Source organism: Fundulus heteroclitus, chromosome 16, assembly GCF_011125445.2.
Source record: "Fundulus heteroclitus isolate FHET01 chromosome 16, MU-UCD_Fhet_4.1, whole genome shotgun sequence".
NCBI classification, from domain to species: Eukaryota; Metazoa; Chordata; class Actinopteri; order Cyprinodontiformes; family Fundulidae; genus Fundulus; species Fundulus heteroclitus.
In genome coordinates, this window is record NC_046376.1 from 32,092,794 (window position 1) to 32,110,803 (window position 18,010).

The 18,010-nt window shown below is 42.9% G+C and overlaps 1 protein-coding gene across 15 annotated transcripts in view; it reads left to right on the forward strand.

The window, feature by feature from the left end:
• Nucleotides 1-18,010, forward strand: part of nfixb (nuclear factor I/Xb) — a 194,280-nt gene that overhangs the window by 167,079 nt on the left and 9,191 nt on the right. For 12 of the 15 annotated variants that reach the window (XM_036148488.1, XM_012857753.3, XM_012857762.3 and 9 more), the window contains 3 exons: nt 5,032-5,207; nt 8,415-8,562; nt 15,120-15,211. In XM_036148488.1, coding sequence (XP_036004381.1) covers nt 5,032-5,207; nt 8,415-8,562; nt 15,120-15,211 — 416 coding nt within the window. The remainder of the gene's footprint in view (nt 1-5,031; nt 5,208-8,414; nt 8,563-15,119; nt 15,212-18,010) is intronic. The other 3 variants (XM_012857808.3, XM_036148494.1, XM_036148496.1) reach the window with 1 other exon arrangement.

The window sequence follows — 18,010 nt, forward strand, 5'->3', positions numbered from 1 at the left end:
ACTGTATTCGCTTGGTTATGGGGAAATCTGAATTTTAATAACTTCTAATGGAACTAGAGTTTGCACATTTTCATTTTGTTACTTCACCCCTGAGAGAAAAGAAATTGTAAATTCACACCTAGTTAATAGTGGTCGAGTTATTGAAGAGCTCTCCGTGTATTTTCCCATACCAGCGAACAGCTTTTCTGTAAAAACAGATGTGCAATATATGTAAGGCTTTTAAAGAGAGCTTTCCGCAATTTAATCAAAATAGCCCAAGATGATGTCATAATAATGCCGTCATTCTGTCAGCCGACGCTTGACATCCAAAATTGCTAGCAGAAAGTTTGCATGACTAAACTGAGGGATGTTTTTTTTTTTTTTTTTCTGGGATAGATATTTAAGAAAGAAACATTTGGATTAAAGTGAAATCAAAGATAACCAGCCTTTAGATGGCTTTGCTTACAATAAAGATTTAAAAGTCAGAACATTTCATCTTTTGCTGCTTTTATTTAAACTATTCCCTTTTAATAAGGCCTTTGTGAATCCTGCCTATTTATTTTCACACAATCTCTAGGGCTGCCCCTTCACTGATCCCAATATTCTGGCAAAAATATACAAACGGATGGCTCGTCCAAGACCCCAGTTCTACAAGTTCAGTATCAGCAATGCAACTGGTGACGTGGTGGTTGCAGTCACGTCTGTCTAATCCCCGTGTTTTCTACTTTGGCAAAAAGCAAAGGTGCGTGGCTTCAAGACATCTACAGTTCGTCTTGAGGTTTTGCAGCTGATGCTGATGAGATAACAACTCCAGATTTAAACAGCAACATGAAAATACCCCAGAAAGGGATCCCTGCTAAATATTACACAGTGAAGGGAACATCTTGGCCTCATCCAAGTGTGCGCACTCTCTTTTCCGTTGTCTATCATTTACACGAGTTTGCCTCTTTACTCATAGGGGCAAAAGCAGGACTCAGTTAATGTTCTGAAGCTGAGCAAGTTGAAACTACCCAGATATATATCATAGCAAGGAGGTTATGGACATAAATCATTGCTCTCCTATTTTTATTAATTTACTACAACCACAGCGCAGACCAACTACGAGACTTTCTCCGCTTTTCTTTTGTGAACCCACCCAATGAAGGAGCTCATTGTAGGTAATTACACATGTGCTTTAGTTCTGCAGCCGAGCTTCAAAGCATTTTTAAGTCATCGAGCAGATGTGAAGGAATGAGGTTGACCACTGTGTCATTATACCCTCCTCTGCGGTTGTTGACATACCCCATGCCTCCTGATATGTAAGTACAGCAAATCTGATCTGGCCACTCGCGTGCGGTCCGCGCGCGTTCAACACCAGCGTACAGTACACGACGCCCCGGCGGTGCCGTGGTGAGCCGTTGTGTATTCGTTGTACGGTTCTGATTTCTTTCCAGGCTAACTTCGGCGTCGGGTTCGGGGCCTCGCTAGTGTGAAAGTGCTTCACCGCATCAGAAGCTTTGTTGTTGTTCTGTGTGTCAGACGAGGTCCGCAGGAATTCAGCGGCAGGAGCAACGGGACGGTGCCAAATGCTGCAGCGAGGATCATGTTGCAGTCATGGTGTCGCCACTATACGTCATTTAAAGTAGCAGTTCTTTACCGTTGTCGGACTCTTTTACCTTTTTCACCCCACGTTTTGCCACTGACGTTTTATTTTATGAGTTTCTTTTTAAAACAACGAGGCACACTGCACCAGTAAAGGGTCTAACAATGGGTCTAAGGAGTCCATCCCGAGACGTAATGACAGTCAGGGTGCCATCATGCTGTACAGGTCTGTGGGTCTCTCCATGGATATGCCTCCCCAGACCAACACTGACCCACTACCAAACCAATCATGCTGAACAATGTTGCAGACAGCACCACCTTCCAATTCATGAAGTCTGCTTCTAATGGTTTGGTCACTTTGTAGGGCTCTGGTAGTACTCCTCCTCTTCCTCCTTACACAAAGCAGCAGATAAGGACCTCAGACGGCCCTGGCCAGCTCTACCTGGACCAATTGCCCGTCTCCTAGAATCTCTTCCGTGCTCTTCAGACTGTGCTGGGAGAGGCAGCCAACCTTCTGGTAATGGCACGTTTTCCTGTGTCGTCCTGGTGGAGCTGGACTGCCTGTGTAACCTCTGTGAGGTCCGGGTATCAACTCACGCGACCAGCAGTGAGACCGGCCCTGGTCAGATGCAAAACTACTGAGAAGCAATTAACAAGAACATAAGGAGGGAAAAAATGCCTGTGGTCTCCGCCTGCAGGACCCTTCCTGTTTTTGGGCTCGTTGTAGGCCTTTTAGTGCACCCGTTGTTCATTTCATTAACACCAGAACAGCCGACAACGATAACTGTCCCCTCTACTACTGAACCGACCAGATCAATATTCCAGTAGTTTAACTGACTTGATATTATACCCTAATTAAAGAGTGTTTAAAGCGATTTTCTATATGCGCGTGTGTGTGTGTGTATGTGTGTGTGTGTGTGTGTGTGTGTGTGTGTGTGTGTGTGTGTGTGTGTGTGTGTGTGTGTGTGTGTGTGTCAATATGTGTGTGTAATTTCTTGTACCCTTGTCTTTTCACAAGTCCTTTTGACCAGATTTATGTGACCGGGTACTGGGTTGTTGCTGCTTTTAATTTTCTATAGTTTTTCGTCTGATACATTTGTTTACGTTGAGTTTAAATTATAACACATGGATGCCACATTATATGTGAAAAGGGTTTGGAATGATTTATCAAACTTTATCAAGCATTTTAAAAGGGCTGTGGGTACTTTCCAGTGCCACTGTAAAAAGCGATGGACAGCTTAAAGTGATATGTCTTTAGCTAGCTTAAAGCTCTCAGCAAGAACAAAGAAATGCGTTCTTTTACCCATATATTTTGGAGACCACGCAAGAAGAAGGTTCCACCCAGAATATCCATCAAATGCAAGTAGCAACAACTCCCAAACTTTTTTTTTTTAAAGAAAATTAATGTCATTTTGTTTTTGCAGCTCTGGAGAAATATAGAGAACAGATTTCTTTAGTAATAATAGTAATATAGTAGTAATATCATCTTTATTGTCATTGAAACATACATTACAACAAAATTTGTTCTCTGCTTTTAACCCATCACCCTTGGGGAGCAGTGGGCTGCCATGTGCAGCGCCCAGGGAGCAATCTGGGGTTAAGGGTCTTGCTCAGTGACCCAGAGTGCAGGCGCTGGGATCAAACCGGGTACTTGCATCGTTCTCTGGGTGCAAGCACATTGCTCTAACCACTAGGCCAACACTCCCCCACTTAGATGTTACTAAGAAAGATGCAGGACTGGTATTTAGGTGGAAATATTTAGCAAAACCTCAGGAAGTAAGCTAGTAAACTTACTGATGAAACTGGTATGAATGCATAAATATTCCACTAAACACTGGAGAGTCATGGACATATTTTCATTCATTTTTAAGATTTGCCTTTCATTCTCTATAAATAATTTTCCGTTTTTGACTTTTTATTTAGCTCACAGGTTACAGCTGGCCGTTTTGATGAACTCTAATCATTTTTCAACCACGTTTATGCTGAACCGATTAATGCCCTTTTTCCACAGGCTCTACTTGGCCTGGCTCTACTCAGCTTTACTCGACTCGCTATGATTACAGTTTTTTTTCCTACCGGGCGGGCTTTTTTTCGTCCCTCCTCAGGAGGTTGTACCACTGGAGCTGAGTTGGGCCAAAATGTCGTGTGATCACTGCTTGGCCATGGGCAAGGAGAAACGGGAAGGTTTTCTCCACGGAACAGCAGGGAAAGTTAAACCGGATAGTGAAACGTTAACATTAGGGACCACCATGAATGGAGTGGGTCAAACCGAAATATAATTGTACTATTTCCAAATCATGAACCATGCCTGAAGGAAACAGAAGAGATAAAAAAAAAAAACAGATGAGCACGCTGTATTTATTAACTAAAATCAAGGAGGCTTTCTCTTGTTTCACCCTGAAAGTTGTTAAGTTTTGCCTCTAAAGACCATTGGTTCAAAAAGTTGTTCATGGCCACTGATCGAACCACCGTGTGCGGGAGAAAGCAGAGAGGAGCTGCCCGCCGCTGCACATTGCTTGCAATGGTTTTGTGCTTTAATGTCCTCATTCTCATTCTTGGCTGAGGTAAAAACTTTATCCCAGTGGATTATTATATCCTTAAAAGAATATTCAGGACATACTTCATGACGGATAATACAATAACACAAACATTATTTGTGTTAATCTTATAACATTTTGCACATAGATCATCTTATGCTGATCTATTTACTTTTCTATTCTTTGCCATTTGTCACAGATTTCTTTAAAGTGTGTGTGTGTGTATTGGGGGGGGGGGGTCTGGGGGATGGGTCTAATACAAATCGTGTTTACTAATGGACACATGCCTGATATAGACGGGCTCAGGGATAAACCAACTCCCTCCACGTTACAGTTCATCACACATAAATTCAAAAGATGACGTTTGTTGCAAAGAAATGGACAATAAAAGACATATGTTTCTTTTAAACATATTAGATATTTGCGTTTGTCCAACATTGACTCACAGAGACCCACAGATTTGCAAATATTAAGATATTCGAACCGATATCTGTTCAGTTTTAAAATGTACAATCAGAATTTGGTGACCATGCGTTTGTTGAATAGCATCAATATCAACAGGTTTTATGAATGTCTCTTTTTTTTTCAATACCCAGGCTTTTAAAGCAGATTTTAATGGAGTAATTGTGTGTGCTGAAGTTGGTCCTGAGAAAGTGTTGAGTGGAGTCAGAAACGTGTGGACTTAAGCATACCATAATTATCTCTACATGTTGTCTTGTATCCATTTAACGGTCTGACAAGCAACTGTAGAAAAATACTTTATTATATTTCTGTGGGGGGGGGGGGGAAGCATCCGTTGATGGCTTGTGTAATTCTGGCTGCCACTCCTTCGTCACCGAATCTGTCTGTTTCAATTTGAAGAATGCATCTTTCTCTCGCCCCTTTTCATCCTTTCCAGCCTGTGTCCGTCTAACACCAGCGTCTGTGTTCGCAGGGAGCCCCCGTGCTTCAGCCTCGGCCCTGCACTTCCCGTCCCCCTCCATCATCCAGCAGTCTAGCCCCTACTTCACCCACCCCACCATACGCTACCACCACCACCCTGGACAGGACCCCCTGAAGGAATTTGTGCAGTTCGTCTGCGCCGATGGCTCAGGGCAGGCCGCCGGACAGGTAAGGCTCGCCATGAGTGGGGAGGGAGACTGCTAGATAACGCAGCTGCCTGAGACACAGAAAAGCATGCATGCAGGTTGATTAAAAAAATAAATAAAAAAACATTACAGAAGATGGAATCTGGAAAGAATATCACTGGAAAGACTGAGTACGGAAGAAAACTGGGCTCCTTAGAAGTTTTATTTTACCAAGCAACTGTTCACCTTAAACATTTACCGACTACTGTGTCGTCAAAATTGACATACCTGCAAACGTATAGTACGGAAATTGGATGACTAAAATGGAAAAATAAAGCAGTTTATATTAGTCATACGACATATAGTGTCGTATTTATACAAGTTGACCTTTTCTGCTTTTTGTCACGTTAAAACCACAAACTTCAATGTGTTTTGTGGGGATTTTCTCTGGTGGACCAACACAAACAAAAGTGCAACACGCGTTCAGCCTATTCGGTTTGTACCTTGTTGATTTTTCAGAGGTGTCTAAACCAGCTTTGCATTTCCAGACACTGAACTGAAAATTGCTTAAGCTCACTCAAAACTTGGAGCAGATCCTCAGCTACATTTAGGTCTGGCCTTCGATTGGGTCGTTTTAATACATGCATATGATTAGATCAGAACCTTTCCATTACAGTTTAGCTAGTTTGTACGTTTAGGGTTGTTCTGTGGCTGAAACATGAAGCTAGGCCCAGTCTCAACTCTTTTTCAGCGCAACATTTGTCGGACCCTCCATGCTCACATAAACTCTGACCCGCCTTCCCGTCGCTACCGAAGAAAAGCCCCACCATGTTTCACAGCGGACGGTGTGTGCAGGGTAATGTGCACCATTTATGTCCTGCTGGACCTCGCAAATCTTCCAGGGGGCCCAAAAGTTAAACGTTGGCCTAATCTGACAAGAGCGCCTCCTTGCACACGCTTGCTGTCTTACCTCTGCGGCTTGTGGCAAACGGAACTTCTTATGGCTTTCTTTCGACCGTAGCTTTCATCTTGCCAAGTTTGAAGATTGCATCCCTAAAAGTTGCTCTGTCAACAGATTCTCCTACCAAGCTGCAGGTTTCGGCAGATCATCCAGAGTTACCATAGGATCATTTGATGCTTCTCTGTATAACGCTCTCTTTGTCCCAGCCCATGACTTCAGCTGGACGTCCATGTCTTGGTGGGTTTGCAGAAGTGAGATACCCTTCAATTTTCACACGATTGGTTGAAGAGTGTTCTGTGGGAGATTATTTTATAAACCAACCCCGCTTTAAACTTCTCCACAACTGCTGATTGTTCACTAACGTTCTCTAACAAACCCCTTCACAGAACAGCTGGGTTTATACTGAGATTAAACTAAAGACAGATGGGATCTGGCATGCTCCGATATCGCAGGGGTAGTGAGGACGACCCATGTATGGCCTTTGTCCTCAACGCGGCTGACCCAGGTTCGATTCCAGCCTGAGGTCCTTTACCGCATGTCTTCTCCCCTCTCTCAAACCCCCTTTCCTGTCAGCCTACTTTGGAAAAAAAAAACGAGCCACTAGTGCTACAAAAATAAACAACAACAGAAAAAGAGTTTAAAAAAAGAGACAGATGGGATCAACTTCAAAGTTCATTGCGCTGGGTTTTATTTAAAGGTATACTATGCAACCGGGGTTGATTTTCCAGCGAGGCTCCCCCCCAGAGAGACAAACTTTGCACCGCTGACCAGCGGAGCGGAGCGGGGGGGAGACAAACTTTGCACCGCTGACCGGCTGAGCGGAGTTTTATTTTTTTATTATTATTTTTTTGGAATGTCGGCGAGGCGGTAGCGTGAGGGAAACCCTACAATGTTACTTACAATCGCATCAGCAGAAACGCGAGGTCCGCGTCAGCCTTGCAGCCTTCTATGTTCACCCGTGTACGACTCCTCTCTCTGTCCAGAGCCCTTTTCCTCTTTCTTGCCTGCTCCGACATGGGCTTTCGCTGTTTTCTCGCTGGTTCCGCCATGATAACTGCACAAATATCGCCACTGCGCTAGCAACGAGCATACCTTTCACTGCGGGCGTGTAGCAGTTCTCGTCGTAAAGCAAGACCGACTCTCGCGATGCACACGAGACTACTGAGCCTGTGAATGCGGGCCGACTGCTCCTGCAATTGCAAGTGCGGTATTTCCCCCACAGACCACCAGGGCGGCCGAGAAAACCTTAGTTCAACCTGAAATGACTCATTTAATCATCCAAAACGGTATGGAACATATTAATTAACTGAAAAATGTTGCATAGTATGCCTTTAAGGATGTCAGAGTAAAGGGGTCTGAATACGGATTTATGCCACACTTTTCTGATGAAACATTTGACAACTGAGCACTACTTTGTGTCCATCTGTCACACGAAAAGTGCGTAAAAGTTTGTGGTTGTGACATGACAAAACCTCAAAACGTTCAAGGGGTATAAATATTTAGCAACACTCCTAATGATTATTTTGACCGCAGACTGCTTCTTTCCTGCCATGTGACCACTTTACATTACGAGGGCTTACACCCCCAGAGCCACACCCACCAATGCAACACACCGCACATTTGTTCAGTCAGCCGGTCTAGAAATCTTTGTATTGTCTTGTCAGTGTCATTTTGCTGTTTCCTGTTCCAGACCCCCCCAACGTTTCCTGCTCTTCTTCTTGTTAATTTCTTTCTTTTGCTCCACCCGACCCTTCAGAAGTTACAACCATCAGCGCAAAGAGCCAATCAGTCACGGCACGCTTCAGTCAAGCCCACCAGTCCTGTGTTGTGTCATCGTGTTTCTGTTCTCATCTCTGGCTGTTCTGATTTTAGTTGCCGTTTGGTTGTTTGGGATTTGGTATCGTTGGTGGTGGTGGTGGTGTTTGTGACTGTGTAGACGAGTGTTCTCCCATTGGTTTTAATTTCTTGCCATCTGCTGGATGAGCCCAGTCAAGTAGTTCTCTCACTTCCCACTGCCTTCACAACCTCCTTCACCCAACATGGACCACTTCAGTGGAACCTGGTCCCACTCCAAATCACTTCTTGTGGTGACTATTATTTTTCGCACTTTCATCAACGATGGCGTCCGCATACCTCATTCCTTTAGTTGTCCCCCCCCCACCCCCTCTCCTCCTTCCGTCATGAATTTGTTTATTTTGGGCCTGGCTTTCTTGAGCCGCTCCCCTTTTCCATTCCGTGTCTGCGGGTTGTCGCATGCCGCCCTCTTGACCCTATTTGTGTTGTCCGCAGCCAAACGGGAGCGGCCAGAGCAAAATGCCAGGCTCCTTCTTGCTGCCTCCACCTCCCCCAGTGGCCCGCCCAGTGCCCCTCCCTATGCCCGACTCTAAACCCAACAGCACGCCCCCTGACGGCGGACTCTCCTCGCCCGCATCACCGTGTAAGTGACCCCACAGAGACCGTTTTCAAAGTAACGCAGAGAAAAAAAAAACAAAAAACACCAAACTCCCTTTAGTGACAAAGACCAATGTCATGTTGTTCCTCCTCCAACCTCGTGCCATGATTGTGTATCCAGCATCTCACATTCCCCTTCCCTCCAGAAGACGTTGGAAACCAGCGCAGAGAACGAGGCGCAGATTGGGGCCCTCGGAGTTTTGGTGATGTGTTATTGCAGGCGCGTGTGGCGCTCCGCGTGGCTTTTGATCAGATCCCCCCCTGAGTTTTGGTGCCGCCGCAAGTTGAAACCGTGCCACGTGTTGCACTGCGAAAGCTTCGCTATACGCCTCTGTTTCCTCTCTTCCTCCCAAAAATGGACTTATCGACCAACTGTCAGATTGTAAGGGTGGATTGACTGTCTCCAGAAGGGGCACAAATTTAGGGCAGTTATTTTACAGTATATGGACTCAAAAGCAGAAACTGGGACATTAGTGGATTTCTTCCCCCCATAACTTTCTGGTTGGATCATGTAGCTTGGCGAATGTTAAACGGGATGAACGAGTCAAGTATTTAAGGTAAGGGAGTGATGACAGCAATATATCTGTTTGCCTTATGGTAGAGGGGCACTGGATGGAGCACCTTTTTTATTTTCCCTTAACCTTTAGCTCTTCTTAGTTAGTGTTTTCCTTTTCCCCCCAGTCAGCGTCTCCAAGTCTTTAATGTCTTTTGTATGTTATCTAATTCTTAGCAACACATGGATGTATACTGTACCTTCCTTCCTGTGTCTCTCATTACTGTCCTTCCTCCCTTTCCTGCACACAAACAGACCACACAAGTCTGCACACTGCTTCCCTGAGTCCTTCAGCAAGTGTTTTAAGTCTCTGGAGTCCGTGGGGGAACCTCAAACTGCCCTAAATTTGTCAGAGACATCGATGCCAGTGGGTTTTAAATATCCCCGACTGATCCTCAGCGTCAGGATTCAGCTGTGTTCCAAATTTCTCAGAGCCGACTTTGTCAACTGGGTTTAATCCATGGGAGATCTGAGTTTGCATATCAGATTATGGCAAACATTTCCATTGGGTTTTACTGACCTCGATGATATGCATAGCAGTAGTTTCTTAAAAAAACAGTTCACTGGTATTATTGGTTTATTTGGCTTTTTTATTTACAGGGTATTTATTGTTTGGCAGTTCAGCAGCTTAATACATGTTGTTTTGTAAAGAAAAAATAATATTTATTTAGTTTTAATGTCTGACATAGAAGCTCATACATTTGCTCTGAGAAATATATTAAGCTACAACCACTAGCTTTGAAATAACTCTGATCTACATACCATTTATATAACCTTTGAACCCAAAGATAGGTGCTGTGAAGTCCTTTTTGATCATCGTCAAGTCTGTTGCATTAGTTGAATATTTGGAAGGCTTCTCTCAGAATGGTGCAAGATCTGTGCTAAAAGCTATGAGAAAAATGAACTGTTGGAGTTAGGAATGGGCTGGTTAGCGGTATCAAGATAAATCAAAAAGTTGTGGTTTGAAAATTGATCACAGTTTTTTTTTAGCAAGTGAACGTGCTGGAGTGACTTGGTTTTCCTCTAGCTTTGTGGAATATAGAGTATCATGAGCTGCCCCTCTCCCACCTTTTGCTGCCCACTTACTGTTAGTTGGCGGAGACAGCGAATACAAATCTGCGAAGGTTACGTGTGTTCTACACATACCAAGAATCGCATGCAAGCACTTACGATTTATCAGTTTGACTTGTGCCATATTAATGTGCAGAACATTAAAATTCTGTGTGATAAGTGCAAGAAATATTCAACAAAATGTTCCTTCTTTATATTTTTGCTAAACAATTTGTATCAAAGTAAAATGATGCAAAATAAATGTTATTACCATTTTATAGGTCAAATATCATGATATTATTGTAGCAGTAGGAGAAATAATTGCTCCATAACTGTTTGAAATTAACAGTCCAATCATGGTATCAATATTTTGATTAATTTGTCTGAATACTGGGATACCGTGAAACTGTGGTATTTTTTTTATCTATGGTTATTATACTCTGGGAATTTCATACCAGCTGGAAATGTTATAGTTTGATTGAGTCCTTGAAAAAGCTGGGGCAATTTCATCTCCTCATGTGATGTTTTTGCTACAGAGATCAGTAAGGTAAAGACATGAGCACACAGAAGACCACAGCTTCATCGTTTTTCTTTTAAAGTGTCAGAGAAGGAAAAAAAAGGACCACAACTTCGAAGAGATATTGTTTGTGAGAGTGAAATAAATCTGTGGTGTGAAAAGAATAAGTGGAGAACTGTGCAGTTCGCTGATGACTTCCAGATGTTAGCTAATGGCCGCTAACGTTGTGTCCACAGTGCTGTAAAGTTTGCCGTGGTTTATCACGGTATAAAGAAACAAAAGTAGAGATGACATTTTATGACTGGAGTCCAAAATAGACACCAGATCTTTCTACAAAGGATCAGCTGGTGGGCTGTATCACACACTGAATAATATGGCAGTTCTGCATTTTATGGTGCCAAAGTCATCAGAGCAAGAGAGAGGATAAATAGAAAGATAAATGAAAGATTACCAGTTGAGTTAATAAAAATGAAGACTAACTGTATCACTCTGGTCTCTATTCCCACAGACTAATATAAACGTCCTTACAGCCTAAAACCAAAGCTTGACGTGCTGTGAAGCTCAACGTAAGGGCAACAAGAGATGTACGCTTGTCTCACAACCCTTTCAGAATGATCAGAAAATGTCTACATTTGGGAAGTTCCTAGCTTCCATATCGAAGATGATAGCAGCGTGCAGCACGTAGGAAAGACTTTTATGCTGAAATCAAACAAAATAGAAGCAAAAAGGCTTAAATCGGAGGCAACTGAACTTTTGCTCAGTTTTTCTGAAAGTCTTTGTCAATTCTGGCTGCTCGTACATGAACAACCTGCAGTTGGTGGGCTGCTGTATTTAAGGACATGGAGGCCCATCCTCCTAGGTGCATTCTAAGTCAAAAACAAAATAACCAAATAATGTCAAACCTCAAAATAACTAAGAATTGTACTGCTAGTAGATGTATATTTTTAAGCTTTGGACTAATTCTGTATTTTTTGTAGTTAAGCTAGGTTTACAAGGTCCTAAGATTAGCATTATAGCACACAGACGCGAGAATGGTCTTGTTTGAAGACTTTTATCAAGAAAGCAGCATCCGTACAGGCAGAAGCACACTGTAGGCCTTTATATAAAACCAGTACTGTTACTATATTACCACCGATATTGACAGTTTTACACAATTCACGGCTCAACAGTCCATCTGAAACTCTGTCAGTTCTCCAAACACATGATACATACTCTTGCCTGAGAAAAAGATAGCAGGAAGTTGTTTTATTAGGTGCCAAAGATGTCCAACAAGTATTTGTTAAGCTAAGCAAATTAGTAAAGGCACAAAAGCTAGCTAAGAAAGTTCAGTTAGCAGCTGTGTCCTGAAATTACTAGAGAAAATTGAAAAAAAAAAACAGGTAAGACAAGAGACAAGAGAACTTCAAATAAAAAAATAATTTACAGTTATCCATAAGATTCTCATTAGAGTAGAAAATGAATGAGCATATCCTATTGTTAGGCTGCATTTAGGATGCAAATATTAGGCTGAATAAGTGTTTATGCTTAGATAAAAAAATAAGATAAAATTTAAGGGCTTTGCTTTTGTTTGATTTTTTTTATGATTGAACTTTGGATTTTTTGCAGTCATTAAGCTAAACTCAAATTATAAGAGCGTTATCATTATCATGTACAGATGTCCTCTTAAACAATCAAAGAAGCAGGGCTCCTATGCATTCTCCAAAATTAGGGATTAACAATACATCTGCATTGGCTGATGTTGGTCATTTTCTACCCTATCGTATGGGTCCAATAAGTAAAACTGGGCTGATATTAATAATGGATGTATATTTACATGTTATTGGCATTTGTGTATATGTTTCCAGTGTGGAAGGAGAGGTGGTTAGCCATGTGGCCTTTGTTTGGACAAGTGATAGTGATGCTGTGCACGATTGTGGGGTGTTTAACTGAAGCAAAGAAGAAATATCAGCAGTGTGATTGTTTTTTCACAGTGTGATAAGGGTAGGGAAGTGTTTATTACGTAAATAATATTGGTAAATATTCGGTATTGGCCATAGTGGCACTATTAATATCAGATGTCAATATTAGCCCACATATTAATATCAGTGCACACCCATCTGGAAAAATGTGAAATTATTATTTTGTGTTGTTTGGATCTGGATAGCTATAGAAAAATACTACAGTAATACTACTAATATAAACCTTGTTCTTTTTTTGCATTTTTAAACCTCCCAGCATATTTAGGGAAATTCAAATGTGAATTTCTATAAATACCCCAAACAACCAGACAAGCTTTTAGACAAAATCTTGTCCATCCACGAGTTTTTTGTTTTGGGGCCGACCAGAAGTGGGTGGAGCGACCAAAAATTGTACTACAGTAAGAATTGCACTGCTTAAAGGAGCAATGAGCGATATTTCACCACTAGGTGGCCTTGAGCACTGTCTGTGGACCAAAACAAGATATGTAATAAGACATGCCTAACCCTCCTTTACCTTCTCACGCGTCGCCTCCTATGCACATATTTGTAAAGGATAAAAACACTGCACAGCAGCATCACCTTTTGAGGGTACATTTCAAGTGAAGATGTAAGTCACTGATAACTTTATAATGGTGTTAGCAAGAGAGCGTTTTGATCTGCTGGGGGTGCTCTCTGCCATGTTGCTGTGCTGCTCTGATGGTGGCGTTTTAGGGCAGGGAGGGGCTGAGCCCTGAATGGCGACGGTTCACATGTACGTACATGCATGCATGGCCAGCCCGGCTATGTAAACAGGAAACTGGAGAATAACACAGAGAGATGCGGTGCGACGTCATACCATAGTCTATCTGAAACATTACCTTCAGTTCTTCACATATCTATCTTTTAGTTCTTTCTATCTAAAATAATGACATTTTAACTTGTCTAGTTCTGCAATATTTGTCTCTAAACTGTCTTAGTACTGCCCTCTCAGGGTTCAACGGTGGCTATTGCAGTTGACGTTTCCTATTGGTTCAAATGGTACACGCTTTCATCACCATAGCCCGGAGTCTGGAGGGCGAAAAATCCTTCGCCTCCAAAAGACAGCTCCGTGGAAAAAACGCCAGATGATGCCCTGGTCACTCCATGTGTCAACAGGTCACTTTCCCTCATCCTGACCGTCACAGCACCGAGCACTAAAGTCAAACAAAACCCTAGAACCATTTTCATGTCAAATGTGTCATATTCATAGTATAACATGGTAAAATACTTCCAGTAACAATATCTACTATTTACTGAGTGTTTACTTGACTTCTAAAAGGCAGGCCCAGCAAATAGAAAATAACATTAAAACAATTATGCTTATTTTCACAAACCAGGACTCAGAAACATTTTGGGACATTCAGTAAAGTAACTCAAGGTGGGTAAAGCAGCCAGAGACTGCACTCAAGTAAGATCAGCGTTGCATCAAAAATTATATTACTAAAGTAGTAGTAAATAGTGTGGTGAAGCAATCTTTTCCTAGCATTACATTTCTTTTTTTAAAAAGTTACTTAAGTAAATATTACTATTTACTACCCACTTCTGGTCTTCAGCCAAAATATCTGCTTTAAATTTTAAATAAACATTATTAATTTATATGTTAAGAATGGACAAAAAAATCAGCTGTAAATATTTTAAAACTTGAGTTTAGAAAATCTTGTAAAGGCTGGATGGGGAAACCAAAATCCACAACACATCATTTCTGCAGTTTTATTCGAGTAGATTGTGGTGGAACCTGAAAATTTGGTCAGATTTAAAAACAGAAGAAAGAAAAGGACGTGAACATGTTTTCAGCTAGCTATACACCCAACGTGAGTGATTTTAAATGTAAGTAGGTAAAGTCATGTTACTCTCCTAGTTTGTCATGTAAATAAATATATGTAATCCTGGTATCCTTTGAGGAGGAGTGACGGCCAATCAAAAATAGATACTATAGAAGACACAAGAGATTGTATTGATCTAAATAAAAAATAAAGTTACATCTTGTTATGGCTTGTCCTGTTCTCTTTTAAATTAAAGGAAAAAAGATATTATGCGTATAAGATTGAGTGAAAACGTTAAGGTTAGTGAACTCATTCAGCTAATAAAGTGTAAAACGTTGCTTTAATCAAGGACTTAAAGCAATCGGCTGTTATTTGGCATTACGTGATGAACTGACTCTTATTATGCTGCATTAAAATCACTGCTGAATTGTGCTGTGCGGTCGGATCTGAACGGGACTGTGTGATTTGACCATATAGTCCGGAGCTGAACTGAATTTGAGTTGGATCCTGTTTAAACTGCACGCTGCGATTCTGACGCGCCTGTAAAGTGCCTGGAGATAGCATCTGTTGTAACTCGGCTCCACAGAAATGAACCAAACGGTACTGGATTGAACTTGACGTTGCAGAGCGGGTTGCTTGAACGGTCACTGACGCCCCGCCTGGTGTGTGCTTCTCTTTCCGTAGCATACTCCACGCCAGGCGCCACAGCTCCCAACAGGTTTGTCGGCATCGGATCACGGGACAACAACTTTCTGAACATCCCGCAGCAGACACAGGTAAGAGGTCAGGGATAAATACTCCCCAGCCTGTGTCTCCGTGTAGCAAAAAATAAATAAATGGAGGAATCTCATCTGCCTTGACTGTAATTACTGGTGAAACTCAGGAAACTTATTAACTGTGTGGATGTGAGCCAAAGTTCTTTACTCCCCCACTCTGTGAAACCTGCTGCAAGGTTCCCTCCACCTCTCCGGTTACACAGCGCCCCATCAGAGTGTGCATTTGCACATCTGTATTTTACTGTACGTGTGTGGTTTACCATATGTGCTCAACTGTTTATTTGGCATGTATGCAGCCTACCCTCAAGGCAGACGGCCCTTTTCCCCTCGCTGTCTTTTCTTTTTTTTTCCTGCTTCCTTTCCCTTGCCCCGCTCCACCCAATCCCCCTGCTTTTCCACTTCACCCTACATCATTTTTCAAACTTTGCTCGCCTCCCTCGCTCATATTTAATTCTCCTCTTTTACTTTTCCCCCCTCTTTCGCCCGGCTCACTCCTTCACATCACCGCTCTGCGCCTCATCCATGTGCCTCCGCCATTACCACCGGTACTTTTCTAATTAGCGTTTAACCACACCCGCCCGGAGCCAGCTCAGCCCCGCACCTCGACACATGGAAACCATCTCTGGATCCCCTCCCTCATTTCTCTGCCCTTCATTCTCTCGCTTTGTCTTGCTCTCCATTTCTGCCCCGCTCAGCTTCCCTGGTTTCTCTTTCTCGCTTCTTTCTCCCGTTTTGATTCATTTGCAGGTCAGGTTTTTTTTTTTGTTGTTGTTGTTTTTAATCCTATTGGTATCTAAATTCCCTTCACAACCTAAGACACAGACACCCAAACGTTGCAAATGTTCTGCATTTGAAGCAGGCATGTTTTAGACAGAAAGCTGGGATATTTAGGACCCGGGAGTGGTTAGCTATGCTTTTTTTTTTTTTTTTTTTTTTTTAAAAAAAAGCTGAATTACAACTGGCATGTCTCCATAAATCAGCAGCAAGGTTTGGGCAAAAGTGTCTACGTGGTGACCAGAGGTCAAGCTGCGAAAGCTTCCTCAGCTGCCAGCGGCGGCCTTCTTCTGCCCTCTAGTGGCAAATGCGCGGCTTTACAACCAGCAGAGACGAGAAGAAAGGAGATCCCAACAGTGCGGGCAAATGCGAGGGAGCGGAGAGAACAAGAGGACCGGAGTTTCAGCCCATATCGAAGTCACGTCTCGGCCGTCTCGTTACCCCGGGCGACCAGACATGATGTCATAGCCAGTTGATCTTGAATTTGAGACGGGCTTTGCTCGAGAGGGGTCCAGGAAAGAAAAGAGGGTGTTCACTGTCTGCTGCCAAGGATTTAGTGGGAATGCTTACAAGAGATAGAGGGGTGGAGGGCAGAGTAACTAAGAAGGGAGAAGTTACAATGCCCCGGGCCTGCTGGGATGGTGCCCACGGGATGGTGTGGTAGCGGAGAAGGGCAGGAGGCAGGATGGGGAAGGGGGAGGGCTGGTATTCATGTGACCTGTTAGAGTCAAACAAAACAAAAGGCTGCTTTCCCGGAGGAATGGAGTAGTTTCCAAGGCTTGACTTTTAGAATGCTGGCACTCGAGCGCTCAGCGCCAGATCCTGCAGGCCAAGCAGGGCAGCCAACTTCAGCAGCAGTGACCCAGTTCTGCTCCCTGCTCATGCTGAGTGGGGGACACCCGACGTGAAGATGGTGCAAGTGACACAGGGGGGCCAGAGTGCTGCGGCCCTGCTGCTGCGCGCTCGTAGTAAGCCACTTGCTGCCCGGCCGCGATAGCACGAGCTGTACGTCCATCCTGGAGTCCAGTGTTCTGCCGGAATAAGTACGCCTGCCCTGCAAAAGACCCCAAACCCTTGAACCTGTTTGCATAGTCACATTACAGCCACACCCTTCAATGTGTTTTATTGGGGTTTTAAGCAACAAGCCAACACAACATAGCACGTTAATGTGAAGTAGAACAAAATGACACTCGGTTTTCAACATTTTCTTTAAATCTAAAGGAGTGTGACACATTATATTCTGCCATCTTTACTCTGATGACACTAAATGCAATCCAGTAAAACCCCTAAATTACTCAAAATAATTCAGTTTATTCGTATACCACCAATTCACGGCAAAATGTAAATTAAAGGTGCTTTACCAACAAAAGTCAATGACATATATTCCAAATTGATCCTAATTATCAATGTTATTGAGACGCTGCAGAGATCCACAGCTCAGGTGGGAGGATGTGTTAACGCAACAGCTGTCAGGTGTGGCCCTCATACAGAACGGCACTGAAGGAGGGACATAAGAAGTCCTTTCTAAAGTCAGCCACAAGCAGGGAACACAGCAAACATGTAAAAGAAGGCGTTTTGGGGAGATGAGATAAAAATCAACTTTTTGACCCATGTGCAAAACGCAGTGGTTGGCAGAGAACTACCACCGGACATCCTGAACGCACCATTAGGACTGTTAAACTTGGTGGCAGCATTATGCTGTGGGAAGGATTTTTTATATATATATCAGTCAATGGCCCTTTGCAATTTCAGTGCAACTTTGTGTTGATTGGTCTCACTAAATCATAATTAAATACATTGGAGACTGTGGCTTTTAAAGAGACAAATGTCAAAAGTGACATTGTTGTGCAAGGCACTGTATTTAGTGAGTGGAAGAGTCTGAAAAGCGACATGTAGTGCTGGATAAGATTACAGGATCTGAAGTGTTGCCTTGTTGCCACTTCCTCCTTTTAGACTGTATTATCACTAGGAGTCGCTTGTTCTGTTTATGGTCTAAGGAGAAGTGGCTTTTACTGAACTGAACTG